Here is a 19,202-nt window from a genome sequence, read left to right on the forward strand (position 1 = left end):
AACTTTATTAAAGTAGCAATAGTTGCAGAGAACATTAAATTTAACAAATTATCTTATACGTATTAATAAGGTATTCATTTATAAGGCTCCACTGGATCTCGTTCATTGAATAGTTTAAAATTGAATGTTCAATTTATATTAATGATATTTGTTGGGAAAGTTAATTAAATATGCAAAAAAGATTAATTTATTATTCATAATAAAAAGATACCATGATCATACAAAAAATTATATTACATGTCAAGTAATAGTTGTGAGTGTATTTTAAAATGCTAATTCTTGCTATTTTCGTGAAAGAAATCAAGTACTGATACGCGATAATAGATTATTCATTTCAAAGAAATTCTTATAGTGTTTAGCTGAAGTTACTTGCCTGGCTTGGTATTCCCATTGTCCTAACTTTGAGCAAAATTTATTCTGTATTTACCACGTACAAAGTAAAAGAAAGTGGCTTAATTTTAGGTCAATTCGTTATTTTGTCTTTGTGAGTACTTAGTAATAATATTTATAGTTTAAGACTACACACATTTGTTGTTTCTACAATTTAATGCACATACATTTGAATATGACATTATTTTAATAATGACCCTTTTAATTTTTTATTACAAAATTACTACTATTTGAAATATACCAAATATGTAACAGTTATACAAGGAAGAGGCAAATGTTAAACCGAAATTACAAATAAATTCAAATCAAATTGATAAAGCATTGGCAAGAATTAGTCACCCATTTAGAATAAATGATTATCTATTCTTTTTCTCATTAATGTATAGGTAAGACTGCACATTTGTTGTTTCTACAATTTAATGCACATACATTTGAATATGACATTATGTTTAGCTAGCCCATTATATCATATTGTGTTTTTTTATCAGCAAATAACTTTATTATTAAATAAAAAAATATAAGTTATGAGAATCACTGATACTCTTAACCACACAATAAAAAATTAAGAAGAAGAATTACAAGTTGGTTACAACTTTATTACTTGGACAATTGTGCAGATATTTAATGGAGTTAGGATCATCTCCATTAATGGAGAGTCAAATGCTTCAAATGCAACTTTAAATTTCATATATATCCTTTTGATTACAACAAAATTATACTTTTGTCATTAAAAATAAGTGAAAATATACATTTGTCTTTCCATTAATGGAAATGATCCTTCCTTATTATAATGACCCTTTTGATATTATGGGTTTATTTGATTTGGCTAAAGTCAAGTCATCATGAGTTTGGTTTCAGCATTCTGTTCTTGTAAGATGTTTCCTACTTTCTTGCGCTTGGAACGATGCTCCAATGCAAAACTGCAAAAAAACAAATAAAATCATTTTCATTTGAAAATCACTACCAAGCGCCAATATTACAATTATGTGTATTCCAACTTCATAAGGAAAAAGGAAAGTAGTCACCACAACTATCAAAAAGATGTTTACATATTTCTCTCACGACTATAGGTTCCCTATTCATGGGTAATATTAAATGCACCGGTTAAGAAATATATACGAGAAAAACTTGCCTTAATACCAAATTTGTTATTTCTAGATATAGTAAAAACGCTACCTTTTTAAGATAAAGTTACATCTTTTATTTCCTTAAACAGTTTTGTTAAAGCTATTGATTAACATTTGCCTGCATTATCTTTTAGAGTACATACTTATTTTAATCTATCATATTTTTTGACCTTACCAGGTTAATCGTTTTAAAGGAAAAGACTTAAAATGGTTCCCAAAAATTTTAAATGTCGGTCAAATTAGTCATTTTTGAGATCAAATTAGTCCTCACTAAGTGTTATAAAACATACTAAAACACTAATTTGACTCACATTTGAAATTTTTAAAGATTATTTTAAGTTTATTCTTTTTGAAGGACTAAATTGATAAAGTCAAAAAATATGAATAATTAAAATGAGTATTTACTCTATATTTTATGCATATTGATATTCAACTTCCCATGTGATGAAACACACACAAAGTAAATGGTCCCAAGAAGGAACCTTTGTCTACCAGGTCGGAAAAAACACACTAAAGTTAAGATCGGCTAAATAATTTAGCTGCTTCCACCAATTGGTACTAAATAAATACTATAACGCAATATTTGTCACATAGTAAAAAATATCTATATATATTTGCTTTATCTCAGAAATTATCATCAGATAAATTTCAGTATAGCTTGACACAATAATGACAAGGAATTGTTTTTAACAATAGCAAATTTGTAAAGCCAATAAGCAGATTCTGCTACTAAGAGGGGCTACCTAAGACAAAGTGAATTTAATTAACACATGGTACGTAGGTGATTAGAGCAACCAAGAACAATATATATCAAATTAATTATTCACATATATATCAAGCCAACTTGCCATATGATTCCATGAAATTTTCCACATGGGATTTGTATGCAAAAGTTAGGCAGCAAAATCTGTGGACCATTTCTCTTTAATGTTGTTGCCCTAATCAGCCTAGCAATTAAGGAGCATCATATTTTAGACTTTGGAGCTTTAGCATATTCTTTGCTTTTCAATTTTGATGTTTACAAAATGAGCTGATTTCGGTGCATGATGTGACTCTAAGAAACAAAAGGAAAATTTAAAAGTTCACTGGATACTTATTTTCATATAATGACGAATTCTTGATTTTGCATGTATGGTTGTCATCTTAACCACAGACAAAGCTGCCAGAAAACTTTTAATTCAGAAAGTAACTAAGCATATGATATTTTCATGCGCATGAGTAGCACTTGCTTTAATTCTGGTTTCAAATTGTGTTAGGCAATTTTGTAGTTTTTACAGTCTCTTCAATATTATATCACTATCACAATTATGATGGGTAATCACTTTTTTCTGTAATTTTTTTTGCAAATTGTAGTAAATGCATACAATATAGCCACAACTACTACTGAAATTTAAAATCAAGACCGATCTAGCACATGTAAAACTTACAAATTAATCTCAATAGTCAATATATAGCTGCCAAGGGTACAACTTCCACTTTGTAAAGAATCCAGAGCGCATGTTCATTTATGAACCACACACATGCACATCAACAATACTTTAGAGAGCTGTACTGTCTGATGCATGTTTCATGTGATTTAATGTTAATGATGTTAAATTAATAAACTGATAAAAACAAATCAAACAATTACCAAATATTCACTTTGTCTGATAGAATAAAGTCAATAAAGAAACAATTACCAGAACCAGTCAATGCATAGCATTTTGTTACAAATGAATTGCATATTTTTGAAATATCTTACAATTTTATGCATCATTATTAACTGATTTACTGATATAATGATTCAAGTAGTAGGACCAATGCAAATATTTGATTATTTTATTCTTGCAAGTTTTTGCTAATAGAGGGCACATGCAAAACATTCATTGTACCTTCATACAGTCCTGATGAGCAAGATACATCATCACATTGCACCTTTCAATGAATTGAAGATTTTCATATAACTATTTCTGCTATATGTCTAAACTCTAATGGTTATACAGAAGATAAATATAATTTTTGAACTTATACTGAGAAGAAATTCAAATTGGTGCAGACAGTAAGTTTCCAGCATGAATTGGAAACGGTGTTTTGTGTGATTTAAAGCCTATTTTTACTTAATCTAGCCTTACAAACCAATTTGTTGAGTCATAAGAACAATAATATGAGTGATGATATGTTTTTTTACTAAATTCTCCTAAAAGGCAAAAATTGATACAGATCACCTATAAACCCATCATTAATATACAAAGTATACTTTGTGACATATATCATTTTTTTGTGAGAGGATTTAGTACGTAACAATATATATCATTTCCCTAATAATATATGTGACTTTAAACAAATTAATAAAGTAAAATATATACTTCCAATCTTTTTATTTCTTTTAGTCTTTGAAATGATTGCTTACTCAATTTCAGGTTGAAGAAGATTGTAGTTAGATAAAATTGTTTCTAAATTGATGATTCTTAATTAGAACTAGTTAGAAAAACAGAAAACAAATATATAGTGAGATACTATCTTTTCTAAATAAAAAATAAAATGGGATAGAATTCTCTACTTATTTCTGTGATATTTTTTTGGATACCTATACAAAATAAAAAGATACACTAGTAGAGAGAGAAATGACAGAAGAATGTTTAAGGAGAAAGGACTTGTTTGTGAGGGCAAGTATACCCCAATGGACCCCCCTTGGCTTCATCACCAAGTTAGGAAAAGTAGAACCACAAATATTTAGGTTGAAATCCTGTTGCTACCAGATCCAACATGTCATTCTGCATGTGATTGAATAGATGCTTGAAAAGCATATACAGTATACTCTCTTTTAATTAATAAGGTGTTAGAGTAGTCATGGACTAAACATCATGTTATGTTTGAAATTAAAATGATATATTTGATCTCCTTTTGTTGGAGATTTGGAGTATTTAATATTTTGTACCTACTGATTGATTCCAAATCATATTGGTTGATATTTTACTTCAAATTTAGCCTATCTAGTTGTGCAAATGTTTTTAAACAAAAAGAAAATGCCACTTGGAAAACTCTGAAAATTTTCACATTATTGCCATACTAACATAAAAATGTGAGTTTGATGCGATGGTAAAATTGTTGTTTAGTAACCATATGGTCATAGGTTTATATTCTAGAAAATAGTCTATCCGCTTGTAAAAGTAAGACTGGATACATTTATTTTTTCCAGACCTCACTAAGTGAGAGCCTCATGCTGAGAGTCGTCCTTTTTATAGTCATTATAACACATAAAACCATGCATGGTCTAGGAACATCTACAATGTGTTTGAATTTGATACAAGTTGTTAGATTGAAATCTAATTCAAAGATTATGAGAATCTTCATGACCATTATTTCATTGTCTTAAAGTAATTATAACTTTTAGATCCATTATTAAACCAAACATTACTATACATTGGTTATTTCAATTCAATAAGGAAAGGAAGCAAGCCAAACTAGATTTTAAAGAATAATTAATACTACTTTAAATACACATTATGTCATATGAGTATAATTTGTATTATTTACATATAATTGGTCATATCTCTGATTTTGCAACCAAGTAAACCAGGATTTTCCAATTTCAAAGAAACGGTGCATGAATTATAATACCTTAAACCACACTTTGATTGGTAGTCTACTCTGTCACAATGTGCAAGACATTTCTATTAAACTATATTGGTGGCTAAGAATGAAACACAATTGCCAATAGATTGTTTACCTATGTGAAAAGTTGTCAAAAAAGAATCAAATCCAACCATATATATATATTGCCAACTCAATCACTTTTTGATATTATTCCTTCTTTTTCCACTTGGGTAGATTAATTTGAAACCCTATTTAGCAGAAAAAAAGCTACCAAATAAATTGGAAAAGGGTAGCCATGTTGGCTTAGAGATATTAACAAACAATTTTTCATATGAATACATGGCCACCAATGACTCCTATCTACCAGGCATATTCATTACTTTTGGACCTGATATTAAACAACATTACTCCAATTATTTTTAGACCACATACATGCACATTTACAATTCTACATGCACATGTTTAAACATGTCCTGGTAGATGACCTGGAATAAGACTCAGGTTTCTGAAATATATATTATATAAAATTTTCTCTTCATAGATGGGTGTAAAAAGAAATTCTGATCAAGATTTTCTTGTCTTCCTTTCATGTTGGAATTCAGTCTGTTGTTTTTCAAATAAAATATGAATATATTGTCAGGGCCACCAAGAAACAAGAAAATCATCCTTTACTTTGTAAGAGAAACCCAGAGGAGGAGAATATGAACAATATATAAAACAACCTTGGCCCCCTTTTATTTCTTTATAATATATAATTTATTTGCCTTCTATATTACTTTGTTTTTAATAAAAAAGAAAGAAAAATCAAATCTTTGAATTTGACTCAAGTGGCTGATATTAAACTAAACCAAAAAAATTATTTGATGGTATTTTAGAGGTGAGCGTGAAACGGGTTAAACATGTTTATTACCTGTCCCTAAATATTGACCGGGTCAATTTTTGAACCTGAACCTGACCCTAATTAGGATGAGACGCATGAGGGACGGATCCAAAATAAGACAGGTCAAGATAGAGACAAATCCAAAATAAGACGGGTCAAGATAGGGACAGTCCGGGTTGGAAAAGGACAAAATGACAAACGTAAATTTTTCTCAAATCTTTAAGTCTGGGTCACCTGGCCCGTCCCTTATAGTTTTATATCAAGGATAGTTGAATAAGTACATATCAATACTCATTATGTTCAACCCACGTAACTCAAATACCTATAAGTTCACACAACATACCTACACCACTTCTCATATGATCTTTATTCCTTACCATTTTCCTTAACATGCAACCATGAATCTTGATTGACAGAAAACCAATTACTATTTAGTTTTTGAGTACTTTGTGTGGACTCCAATTTAAGTTTCATTTTCAGTTAATAACTAGTTATCGTATTCATTTTTTGGTGAACTTTTGAGTATTGACATGTTGTCATTTCAATTCTCATGTGTTTTTTATCATTCTAAGAATACTTCAGCTTATGTTGACACTTGACAGTTTAAATTGTTCTGAAATTTTTAATGTCTTCTATAACTTTCAGTCACGTGATTGTGATAGTTTTTAGTTTGAAGGATGCAATTTACGGTTTCTAGCTTATATATTGATGTATGTGGGATGCATGTTTTAGTTGAGTTTATATATAAATTGTGATAATTTTGATTGTGCATGCTTATTGATTTGAGACAAAAATATACATTTGTCATTTTGTCATTTTCCAACTCAGACTCATCCCTATCTTGACCTGTCTTATTTTGAACTTATCTCTCACGTGTCCTATCCTATTAGGGACAAGTGAGGGTTCAAAAATTGACTCGATCAATATTTAGGGATGGGTGAGGGACATTTTTAACCCATGCCCACCCATCCCACGCTCACTTCTAGCATGCACAATCAAAATTATCACAAGCCTATAAATAAACTGAACTAAAATCTGCATCCCACATGCATCAAGGTCTATTATGGATTGGATGGTGGCTTGAAAATAATAGAGAAAAGATGAAGAAGATGGATTGAAGGTCATTGGGCATTGGCAATCAGAGGCAATAACATAAGCATACACAACTTCAAAGAGGAAAAACAAACAACAGAGAAGAAAAAATAACTCTCTTAAGCATCGCAGTGTCCTTCACTCTCGTCGCATCAGTCTTTCACTATCTAGGAGAATTAAACAATGAAAAAAAATGGGAAGGAATAAGGATCATATGTAAGTGGTGTGGATATATTGTATGGACTTGTAGGTATTTGAGTTATGTGGGTTGAATATAATGAGTATTGATAGGTACTTATTCAACTATTCTTGATATATAACTATAATGGACAGGTCGGGCGACCCGGACACAGACCCGTACCCGTCCTTTTTTGACGAGAGGCCTGTCTCTTTTAATGGGCTATGTCATTTTTTATTTATTTGGACGGGTCAGACTCATCCCTAAGTCATCAGGTTAAGAAATGTCTACATGTCGGACTGGTTATTGCACACCCCTAAATGGTATGGCACCAAAAATCATATTTAACTCTTCCTCATTAATTTTAGAGTGTAATTTTATGTAGAAGGTTTACATATACATCATTCATCGTTAATTTATGTTATATTATTAAAAGTCAATAATAGTTAAACATGAATGATATATAATATAGTGGTGATAGTATATAAAACTGATAGAATGTCAATATATGAAAAAATTTCCTCTTAAATTTAAATCTTCAATATACTATCTGTAGCTATATATCTAAACATATGTAGTAATGATAAATTTTGATTTATATACACCATGCCACCATAGCAACAAATTACAGTTTGGTCCATTTTCTTTGTTTCCTCAATTTGATTAGAGTTTCTAAACATCCAAATAGTACGAAACACTTTTTTCTTAAAGAGGAAATTTGACCCCTTAATTATGAAAATTAGATTTTATGTCGACCCCTTATTATTTAGGCTAAGGAAGAATGAAATTTCTTCCCACCTTCAGTCAGGTTTGGATGCCACAAACACAATTTTTCATTAAAAAAAAGTGCATCATCATCTATGTCTATGCTCACGAAGCCCAAAAGAACTTTTTAATTAGGATCAGATGGGTAGAATGAAACTATATATGGGCTTTAGTTTGCGCCTGAACCAGGGCTTTTATGATTTGAGAACAGTTTGGTTTGATTCATGAAATTATTGTTCATTAATCTTTTTTATAACCTCGTACCTCTTTTCATCACATAATCAGATATACAACCCTTATAGCTTAATAGAAAGAGGGGGAAAATGTATATATGAATCTTATATATTGTTAATGCATTATTTATTATCTATTTTTATTCATCAATAAAAGTAATATAATGAATAATTTACTGATTGTATAAATATTGACATTGACAGTATATAAATATTACGAAAAAACACATGGCATTTTCCAAAATTTTATTTTTATCTTTCTTTGCTTATTTCTTAGTACTGGTTTTCACAGCTTCGATTCATATTTTGTATCTATTTTGTCCTACAAAAGGAACGATAGTAAAAACATTAAAGATTGACTCAACAGTGAATTTGACGATATAGTACAAGAGTATATAGCAGCCACTAGTGAAATTCCCCCCTATAATAATTGTTAAAAGAATGTCAAAAGATAATATTTACTTGTTAATCATTAATTTACAGTACAATAAGAGAATTAGTAGGTAGTTTTTGTAGAAGAGTACAACATTACTCTTAATAAAAATAACAGTTCAGTATACTAGACTTTCATTTATTGGAATATAGAGAGTATAGATGGATGCAGTTTTGCACTCTTATTGCATGTATCCTAAAAAATAAACACATGAAGATATTATGTAAAAATTGCTGCAGTTTGACCATACTTTTTGATGTAAACCCTCCTAGGGCAGCCTTTGATTCCAAGGGCAAGATAAGTCATGATGGTCCTACAACTAGGGCCAAAGCCAAGGCAGGGATCCTTAAAGTCTCAAAGGACACAATTGACCCAGGAGAGGGTATGTGAGGAGGACATTTATGTCCTTAGGTCACTTTCTACTTAGGTTTATTTTATTTTCATTGATTCAAATAAATGAGATTGCATTCTCATATAGTCTTAGGTTTATTTTCATTGTTAGTATTTAATTCATGTAATATGGGTTGGGAATTATTTGTAACATTGGTCCATATTCATGACCAAGTAGTTTACTTAGGTTCAAGGGTAAGCCTTTCACGTGGCTAGGGCAAATGGAAGTCAATGCATGATCATTTCAAGGAAGGAGGCACGTAAGGAACTCTATCTATAAGGACAAACAAGGAGATAAGGCAATTCAGCTAACACTTTATCTCTAAGGCAAACAAGGAGATAAGGCATGGAGGGAAAACGAATTTAAAAGAAGATAGGTTTGTTTTAGCAATTTGAATTTGAATTTGAATTTGAATTTGGATTTGAAAGAAGATAGATTTGAATTTGAATTCAAGGGTATATGGCACACGTTTTCAAACTTGGAGATAAAGAGAAGATTATATGAATCTCCCAAGTATGCACACGGCTAGAAACAAGGAAAGAAGATAGGAAGCTCAATCTTTTAAGGTGCACAAGGCTATAAAATAGGGAATCCTAATCTCATCTCCAACCAACAACAAATCAGATTGGATTCAAATTAAATATGATTAGTTCCTCAAGATGAAGTCAAATTGATCAAGTCTCTTCCTTCTCCTCAACAAATTCGGCCAACCATCCACCAAAACCGAATTACACTCAAGACTAAGTCAAACAAGCAATTCAGCTCAACCAATTGATATTACTTAGGATTTTATTTTTATGTTTATTAGAAGATAATTTGATTTCTATCTTCTATTTTATCTATTCAGCCAAGGCAACTTTGCCTATTTATATTTTGATCAAATCATTAATAAAGGTTAAGTTTTATTTTGAGTAAATTTGAATTGTTTTAGTTGAGAGCACTTCTCCTAAACTCTATCCTTTGGCCGTGGCCATTGATGAGCTTTTATCAAGCTTCTTAAGCTTGTGGCAAGCAACACTTGACTTATCAAGCTTCCATGCTTGTGGCGTCTTCCATCTCATTCCTCTTCCACCTTCTTCCTTATCAAGCCATCACAATCTGCCCTACACTTCCCCACGCCCAAATCAAAAGACAACCCTAACATATAACCCCCAACCGAACCCAACCATCCCTAAATCACCTCATCTCCCATTGATCCGAAACCATACACATCACTTTACCCTAAACAGCCACAAATCATCATCTACAATTACAAGCCAAAAACCCTTAACTCAAACCCCTCCAACCCTAAAATTACCTAACCAAACCGAGGCCATAAAATCTCAAACCATACACAATCCCTAGCCTACTTATACAACCCCAAACCGAAGCAAATCAACCCTAAAATTGCCCTAATTTGACAAAACCGAATTCACACATTCACAAAGCCTAATTTCAAGCTAAACGATCCTATAATTCTAAGGCAGACCCTTGAGGTTGTCATCACTTTTGCCGGGAAATTCTCAGCAGCAGCTCAATCCTACAGTTAAAACACTTATGGTTTCAGATATAGACACACCTCTTGAATAGAATAGACGAGCACTTAGAATATAGCATATTTAAAAAAAAAACAGTGTAACAAATTAGTATACAAGTGAATCCAAAATGAACTAGGAACATTTGCTAGCTTCAGCATCAATTACAGATACCTCCCTACTAAGAGGACTGACCAAAATCTTGCAAACTATTTAAAAGTGCATATGACTAAGTCACAACACCTTGGATTGATTAACAATACTAAGTATTCTCTGGGAGATAGAAAAGAGAATCAGAAATTATAACAATTTTATGCTATGGGTATTCAGAAGCAAAAGAAAATGAAGGAAAATAGAAAATCACAAAGACTGTTCTAGCTTAATTAACAAGCACAATACACCTTAATCCCATTAGGTGAAATTGACTAACAAGCACAATAGCTTTTCCATAACCATAACCATATCCTAGTTGTTTGTGTTTTTATAGCAATCACTTGCAAAGCTGCTCAACTGCTGTGACAATCTGAGAAGGTTGAACCACTGTCCACTCCTCCAATGTTCCAGCATACGGGGTTGGCACATCCTGAGAGGACAAACATACAATAGGAGCATCTAAATAGTCATTGAAGTTTTCAGTAATGGCAGCTGTCAGACTAGCACCTATTCCACCTGTTCGCATGCACTCTTCAACGATCAGCACATGATGTGTCTTCTTTACTGAATTCCCAATTGTAAAAAGATCAAATGGTTTCAAAGACCTAATGTCAATTACTTCAGGGTCGTACCCCTTGTTCACCAAGGTCTTGGCAGCTTGCATGACATGATACCTCATTCTGGAATAGGTTAATATTGTGACATGTTCCCCTGGCCTAACCATCTCAGCCTCTTCAAGTGACAATACATACTCTTCATCCGGAATTCTCTCCTTGAGGTTATAAAGCAAAACATGCTCGAAAAGTATCACAGGGTTATCACTTCGGATTGCAGCTTTCATCAATCCCTTGGCATTGTAAGGGGTTGAGCAAGCCACCATCTGGATTCCGGGGATTGATTGAAAATATGACTCGAGTCGCTGTGAGTGCTCCGCTCCAAGTTGCCTCCCAACTCCACCAGGTCCACGAATAACAATTGGTATTTTAAACTGGCCTCCAGATGTGTAATGGAGCATACCACAGTTGTTAGAGATTTGGTTAAATGCCAGAAGTAAAAATCCCATGTTCATGCCCTCAACAATTGGCCTCAAACCAGTCATGGCAGCTCCAATGCCCATGCCGGTGAAGGAGTTCTCAGCAATAGGGGTGTCCAAAACTCTGAGATCCCCAAACTTTGTGGCCAGTCCTTTACTCACCTTGTAAGATCCTCCATAGTGACCTACATCTTCACCCATGACACATACACTAGGATCCCTGTCCATTTCTTCTTCCAAACCTTCGCGTAAAGCTTCAAAAAGGAGAAGCTCATGCCTGAGAGTAAAACGCATATCATCATGTTAATTCTATAGTTATTGGACATAACTCTACAACAAGTACATCCAAATGAGACTCGGAAAACATGCCAGAGCATAGTTTTAGTAAGTTCAACCAATCATGTATTGACAGTTGTTATAAGTTAAAAAATGTCACAAGAATGACCTATAGGTCTTCAACCTTCATCATAGGCCCCATACTTATACTTCAGTTTGTTACCGCATTCCATCGTACCCAAAGGAAACATAAATACTAAAACAAATAACTACTTCTTGTGGCTTCCAGCACACTTTTAGGCCTTGTTTGAGAGACTTATTTTGAAGGGGAAGAGAAGGAAGGGGAGGGCTTAGGATGAGATTCCCTTGTTTGGGAGTTAGGTTAGAGAAGGGGGAGGGTTTTGGAGAATTTTTAAAACCCTCCAAAGCCCTCATTATACCATTTTTTGGTGTTCCCCCAAATTGGGGTTTTTTGGGAGGAAAACAATGTTAAATACATAATTACCCTTACTAATATTTTCTAATTATATAGATGCACATTTGTTGTACATTATATAATACATAACATACTATTAATTTTTTAAAGGAGGGTAAAATAATATTTTGTATTACATTAACCCTCCATCCACCTCCTATCTAAATTTCATACTCCCAAACAAGGGAGGAGCTTACTTGAATTTGCCTTCCCTTTTCTTTCCCTTCCTCCCCCTCTTTACCTTCTCATCCCTCTCCTTCCCTTTCCCTCCTAATTCCTAAACAAAAAGTCTGAAGTGCTTCAATATCAACATAAAAACCAAATAACAATATCATAAAATTAAGATAACTCAATGGGTTTGGTCATCATTTGTTGTCCGAGCATATAAAAAAAGTTAACAATTTTATGATGGTTGTAACTATTCACGGATCGCAAGACCAGTATGAACATATAAGGGCATCCACATTGGTGTATCTAGCTTTCCGGTTCCATTGAAAAAAAGGCTGAAAGTTGATACAGATAAGGAAAATAGAGGGCCTCTATGAATATTGCTCAATAAGCAGGAAACATTAACCTCAACATTTTTACTTGCGGCTTTGTAAATTCAACTTATTTCAATAGTGCAGGACATTCCCTTTATCTCCACTCCAACTATTCCATTCATGTCACCTCTCTCAACCCTTTTAGGTATCCTACAACATGTGATACTCTCCAAAAGCGTGGGTTAGATATTCTAAGGCTATATGAGTGTTGTCAAAAGGCCCCAAAGCCACCCCTTGATTACTCAGGTAATGATCCTTCACTCGGGCTTTGCCTTCGATGCCAAGGTGAGGAGGGCCCCTTTGGCATGAAAGGAATGAATTAAATTGTGTGAAAGACACCAAGTTTCACTGTTTCTTCTCTCTTTTCTTTTCCAAGTTTTCACTTTCATCCATACCAAAGACACAATGTAAAGCAATGCTTAATTGCAGTACATCAAGACAAGAAAGTAGCAAGGGGATTTGTGACATTTTGTATCTATTCTGTTGCATCATGTAAGTGGGTTCTATAGTCTTAAAACTACTTAGATTGCTGTTTGTACTCCAAGCATAAAACAAGTGTTGTTATGCAAGAATGTATTCCATGACATTCACATGTAAATTTAGGATGAAAACTGGAACAGAGACATTCATTTCACAGTATATAAAGTGGTCAATGTATCAGCAAAAGTGTAAACACATCAACTAGATTGATCTCATATAACCATTAAGTAAAAATGATTCAATTTCTTTTTTGTAGACAATGGCAAGTAATTTCTGAAAGGGACATACCCAGGTTTTGAAGAGGTAGAAGCAGCAGAACTGTTTTCCTTGGTCTAAAAACAAACCATCAAGCACAATTTACAAACTTGATGACACCACATAAACCATATCACATTGATCCAAAATCAAACAGAAAAGGATAAAAAAATAGAATGTTAGGTGATATAACTTACAGCAACTGCATTAGTAATCAACAATTCATTCTTACGAGCACCAGTGTTCAGAACTTGGCTCACCCTTGCATCAGATCTAACCACAAAAATGCTAGCTTTCCTCTCTGAAATAACCCAACATTGTACACAAAATGAAACAAACTTAAAGTCAATAATAACACTAGCCCTGTAAAAGGAAAGTACTTCATCAACAGAATTTGAAATCAAAATCCCATATTTCCAAATTAATCATGTTTTATAGGAAACTTCCAAATACAGAAAAACCCAATTCATTAACTTACATGAAGGACCATTTAATGATTCGAAAATCAGTAATAATCCAAAAACAATTCAAAAAACAGTAATAACTTAAAGAATATATTGAATAAAAATGAAAGAACCAACATTTATGTACACTATTTGAAGAAGCAAAACCTGAGATGGATCTCTGAGATGGAAGAAGGTAGCCATTTGAGTTGGAAACAGAGAAAGACGTAACAGCTCCCAGTACCTGGAAAAGGGTCGCCATTATTTGGAAAACTCGAGAATGATGCAAATGAAAGTGAAAATGAAGAACGATGGAAATTTATTTATATAAAAGGGAAATAGATGAGCGGAGAAATTGAGGAAGATAGATTGATTTATAGGTATGTATGGGTATGAGTTTGTGTGTATGGTTTTATTTATGTTGTCAAATAACACAAACCTTGTTTTATGTCTCCCAAGTTGTGAGTTAGCCTAACTACTATTAAGGACACTGACCAATGAAGTAAGGTTCATAGTTTTCATCGCCAACACACAACCACTTTCTCTCTCACTTAATTGTTCCCTTTTTGGTTACGAAACAAAGGAAATGTAATTAAAACCGAATTGTACCGACTTTTTCAATTAGGGATGGCAAAATGGGCTTGCCCCGACGGGCAGCCCATTCAGATAGGTGTTTTTAGCGGGCCGGACTGAGGGTTTTAACCTAAAAGTCCATGTTCAACCCATTTTGGAAGCCCGTTTTTTAGGCAGGCTATAGAGGGCGGGTTGGCCCGACGAGCCAACATTAAGATTAAAGTTCATTTGGCTATCATGTTGCTCATTGCAATTAAGATTAAACTTATACAATTTTAACTTATGTATGGATATTTAAACATATAATTCTTCTCTTTGTAAAGTGAACATTTAATATCTCATTATGTAGTTATCTATTATGTTCACTCTTATCCAAGTATTGTTATCAGATAAAGGTGGAGTTCCACTCACAATTAGGGGTGTTTGAATTATTTATTTTTATCTAAAAGCTTTAATGTGTGTTTTGGAAAAAAAAAACGGGTCAGCCCGTCGGCCTACCAGCACTGCCAAATATGGGTCGGACTGGCATTTTGAATCCTTTTAACAATAAGGGTCGGGTCGGGCCGACCCAGGCTGACTCGTATTGTCACCCCTAGTTTCAACTGTTAGTGAATCAGTCCTCATATTTTATTAAAGTGTTCTTATGAAGGATAAAATATATGTTACTATATTCGTTTATAATTCTAAAATATGATCTACATCGATCATACATTTTATTAATAAAAATATTGTAAATAAAATTATTTTCAGATTTTTACTAATACTTTAACAATAATATATATACTATATATAAAACTAAAACTTGAAATAACTACCATCATGATTCTATTTCCTATTTTGCCCTTAATGTTTTTATTTCTAAAGTAAAACCATATAATCCTATATAACTATAATTAATACTAGTGTATATAGACACTTCGTGCCTGCCGGCGAATATTGCGTGATACTACATATTCAATTTTTATATATTGCATTTTTTTGAATTAAAATGTATTTTTGTGTTCGGTGTACTCTATATTATATTTTTTTGTGTTTACGATAATGTTTAATTTAAGGTGAGATATGTGGTTAATTAATGTATTGGTAGTAGTTGCTTATGATTATATAGTTTTTTTGTAAAAATTATGTTAAGGGTAATATAGGAAATGAAAATTATACCATGAGGAAAGTTATTTCAAGTTTTGACTTTATATATAGTATAGATATAGATATAGATATTTCACTTTAAGTTGAATATCTATACTATATATACTATATATAAAGTCAAAACTTGAAATAACTACCACTATGGTGTAATTTTACTTTCCTATTTCACCCTTAACACTTTTTAATTTCTACAAAAAAAACTATATAATCATATATAATTACAATATAAAATACATTCAATACAACATAGATATTCTAAATCTCCAAAATAAAATAGATAAAACTTGAATATTTGACATTATAAAATTATTTTTCTTTAAGATGATTATTAATATGATTTGTATTTAAAATAAATGATTATTAGTTAATATATGAATGATATATTTTTGGTATAATTAAGTTATCTTAGAGTAAAAGATTAATTTCTTTTGAGGTATGAGACTATCCCTTGTCATAAATGTTGTTAATAGGAATCGAGCTTTTGTATATTTTGGTCTATTCAAGATCTAATGATACCTTACACTAATATCTCAATGTCTTTTTAGTGTATAAAAAACTCATATTATTATTATTGGTGTTGCATATACTCTTTTCTCACAATGAGAAACATAAATCAATAATTTGTTGGTCTAATAGTGTAAGATTTCTTTAGATTCCAAATAGACCAAAGTTTCAAAAGTTTAATTATTGAGAACAATGTTTATTGGGAGGGATAGAAATTATTTTCGGCTGCAACACCGCGAATTTTACTACCTTGAAAATATATGTTTTTATTAATATTTTTATGAATTATATTTTGGAAAATGAATTTCTGGGAATTTTTGGTAAAGAATTAGACGAAACTCTAGTTGAGTTTTAGCCTTGAATTCTATTTCCAATTTGGAGGTAAATTTTCATGATTTTCGGAGACAGTCGGTTTCGGACCGCTGTCAAAGCCGAATCTCACCCAGTACGGCTCAAAAAGTGGTTTTTGAGTTTCGTAACTCGGAATCGAATTCTGATTGCACCATTGGCTTCGTAATTTCATTTCGAGTCAATAGAGACCCTAAGTACACTCATACCTATTTTCTAAATATTTTTCACTCGGAATGCCGAAATCCGAAATTCTAATCGGATATTAGGATCGAGGGAATTATAATAACCGATCGAGTATTGGCCGATAATACTCGGGCATGTTTATCACATGTGTCCGCGAGGTGATTATTTCACATTGGGATGCGAGATTTGACTTCCATAAAGCAAATCTCACATCACTTTCTCAAATATCCCATGAGCTCATCATTAACCACCCTAGGAGATTTTTTAATCATTGCCTAGAGGAAATTTGATTTCCTTCTTTCCTTAAACCCTCACACTTCACACTTCACTCTCACACTCTTTCATTTGCAAAATTTTAAGAGAGAAGGTAAATCCTCTCTTCATCTTTCTCTCATTTTCTCATTTGTTCTTCCATCTTCAATCCTTGATCTCTCAACATTCAACCAATGGATGTTGATGAGATTTAAGTATGTTGTTCATGAGCATGTCAAGAACATATTCAACCGTTGAAATTTTCTAAAACGCTTTATAACTCATTTTCTCTTCAAAACCGAAAATGATGTGGTTCTTGAACTCATGAAAATAGTTTGTTGAAAACATGAACAACTTGTGTTCATAGAGTTGTTATAATGTTGTATTACATACTTTTGTTGTTTTAGCCAAAGGGGATGATGATAAAATCAAAGGAACCTTTAGGAAATGTTTTGTAAAAATGAGAATGTATGTATTTCTATTTGTTTTTAGCATGGCTTGGAACAAGTTGGAAAAATAGAAACTTTTGATAAAAAGGATGTTAAGGTTTATGAGTACATGAATACCTCATAAAACTCTTAAAGGATACTTTGAATAACTTACTTTAAAGTCGTAAAATTATCAAAGAATGTCTTAAATCGGAATACGTAGTTTTACTAAAAACCGTACTTTAAAATGAATGGAAATCGTGAATGAACTTTCGATGAAAAAGGATGGTCAAGAACACGTGATGTTGCACCGGATGGATGAAATGGATGTATAATCACGATGGGAAAAAGAGAAATGATTTTAAGTATTTGAGAAACGATTTTAGAAATATCGGAAACTAACGGATTTTTATTTTGGTAGTTACGAAGATTTCGGTGTTCGAACCTTGAAACCAAACCACCCTTAGTTGACGAGTTAAAGCAGCGCTTCATTAAGGTGAGAGAGAACACATCGTAACACAATCTCGTAAACCATCTCAAAGGTTTTGGAGTTAACTTGGGTTTTAAGAAACCCAAGATTTTTATGTTTGAATGCTTTTGAATATATATGATTGTTGATGAAATGTGTCGAATATTGTATATGAATGTTGTTGGGAACTTTTCTGCGTGCGGGTGTTGAAAAACTATGTTTAAATGTGTTTCGGTTGTCGAAAATGGCAAAATTGGTATTCTATACTAGTCCCTGTCGCTCGGGCGAGAAACTCTCGCCTGGGCGAGCACAGTCTCGCTTGGGCGAGGACTGGGCGAGGGAACGTGTTGGTTCTGGAACTCCCTCGCCTGGGCGGCAGAATCTCGCTTGGGCGAGAATGACCAAGATTTTTATGGGCCTCTAGAACTCTCTCGCTTGGGCGAGAGATGTCTAGCTTGAGCGAGAAGAGTCCTCGCTTGGGCGAGCAAGGGCCTCGCTTGGGCGAAAAAGACCAGGATTTTAATGAGTTTCTGGAACTCTCTCGCTTGAGCGAGAAGAGGTCTCGCTTGGGCGATAGTGCCTTCGCCTAGGCGAGGAAGGCTTAAGTTTATTTGAGATTTAAAGATTGAAATGAGATGATGTTGTGTACAAGGTGATGAACCCGGTTAGGGTGTATTGTGATATAAAGGTTGTGGAATGAGATCATGGCTTAGAGGAGAAGCATGACTCCACAAAAGTATGAAAGCATTGTTTGTGTTTATGCCTTGTTGGGCAAGTATCCGACTCGAGGTCGTGAACTATGGGGGTACCCTAGTAAGGATATATGATATCACTGAACAACGATCGATCAACCGTAAGAGGCTTTGTCATGTGATCGTCTAGGAGTATTCGGTAATGTATTGTTGTGATTGAGATGTTACCTTGAGCATGTACGGTTGACGTAATATCGGGTCCCACGAGAAGCATTCCTTATCGGGAGATGGCTTAAGGATGGGCCGATCATGTGTTTGATTAATACATTTGAATTTGCATTTGACTCTGATTAAGAATGCATTGCATT

The 19,202-nt window shown here is 33.0% G+C and overlaps 1 protein-coding gene and 1 pseudogene across 1 annotated transcript; both read right to left on the bottom strand.

Annotated features, from left to right (window-relative positions):
* Positions 10,669 to 14,653, bottom strand: LOC109362719 (pyruvate dehydrogenase E1 component subunit beta-3, chloroplastic-like). Its single transcript, XM_019608711.1, has 4 exons — positions 14,405 to 14,653; positions 13,991 to 14,094; positions 13,827 to 13,870; positions 10,669 to 12,042 (listed from the first exon to the last, which is right to left on the bottom strand). The coding sequence occupies exons 1-4, from the start codon at positions 14,496 to 14,498 to the stop codon at positions 11,070 to 11,072; spliced, it is 1,215 nt and encodes a 404-aa protein (XP_019464256.1). The 5' UTR covers positions 14,499 to 14,653; the 3' UTR covers positions 10,669 to 11,069.
* Positions 18,317 to 19,202, bottom strand: part of LOC109362023 — a 9,889-nt pseudogene continuing 9,003 nt past the window's right edge.

Source organism: Lupinus angustifolius, chromosome LG12 (assembly GCF_001865875.1).
Source record: "Lupinus angustifolius cultivar Tanjil chromosome LG12, LupAngTanjil_v1.0, whole genome shotgun sequence".
Taxonomy (NCBI): domain Eukaryota; kingdom Viridiplantae; phylum Streptophyta; class Magnoliopsida; order Fabales; family Fabaceae; genus Lupinus; species Lupinus angustifolius.

Coding starts and splice junctions, on each gene's coding strand:
- LOC109362719 (XM_019608711.1), bottom strand. CDS start 14,498: ATGGCGACCCTTTTCCAGGTACTGGGAGCTGTTACGTCTTTCTCTGTT. Junction 13,871..13,990: donor TGATTACTAATGCAGTTGCT/GTAAGTTATATC, acceptor GTTTGTTTTTAG/ACCAAGGAAAACAGTTCTGC. Junction 12,043..13,826: donor TCTACCTCTTCAAAACCTGG/GTATGTCCCTTT, acceptor TTTTACTCTCAG/GCATGAGCTTCTCCTTTTTG.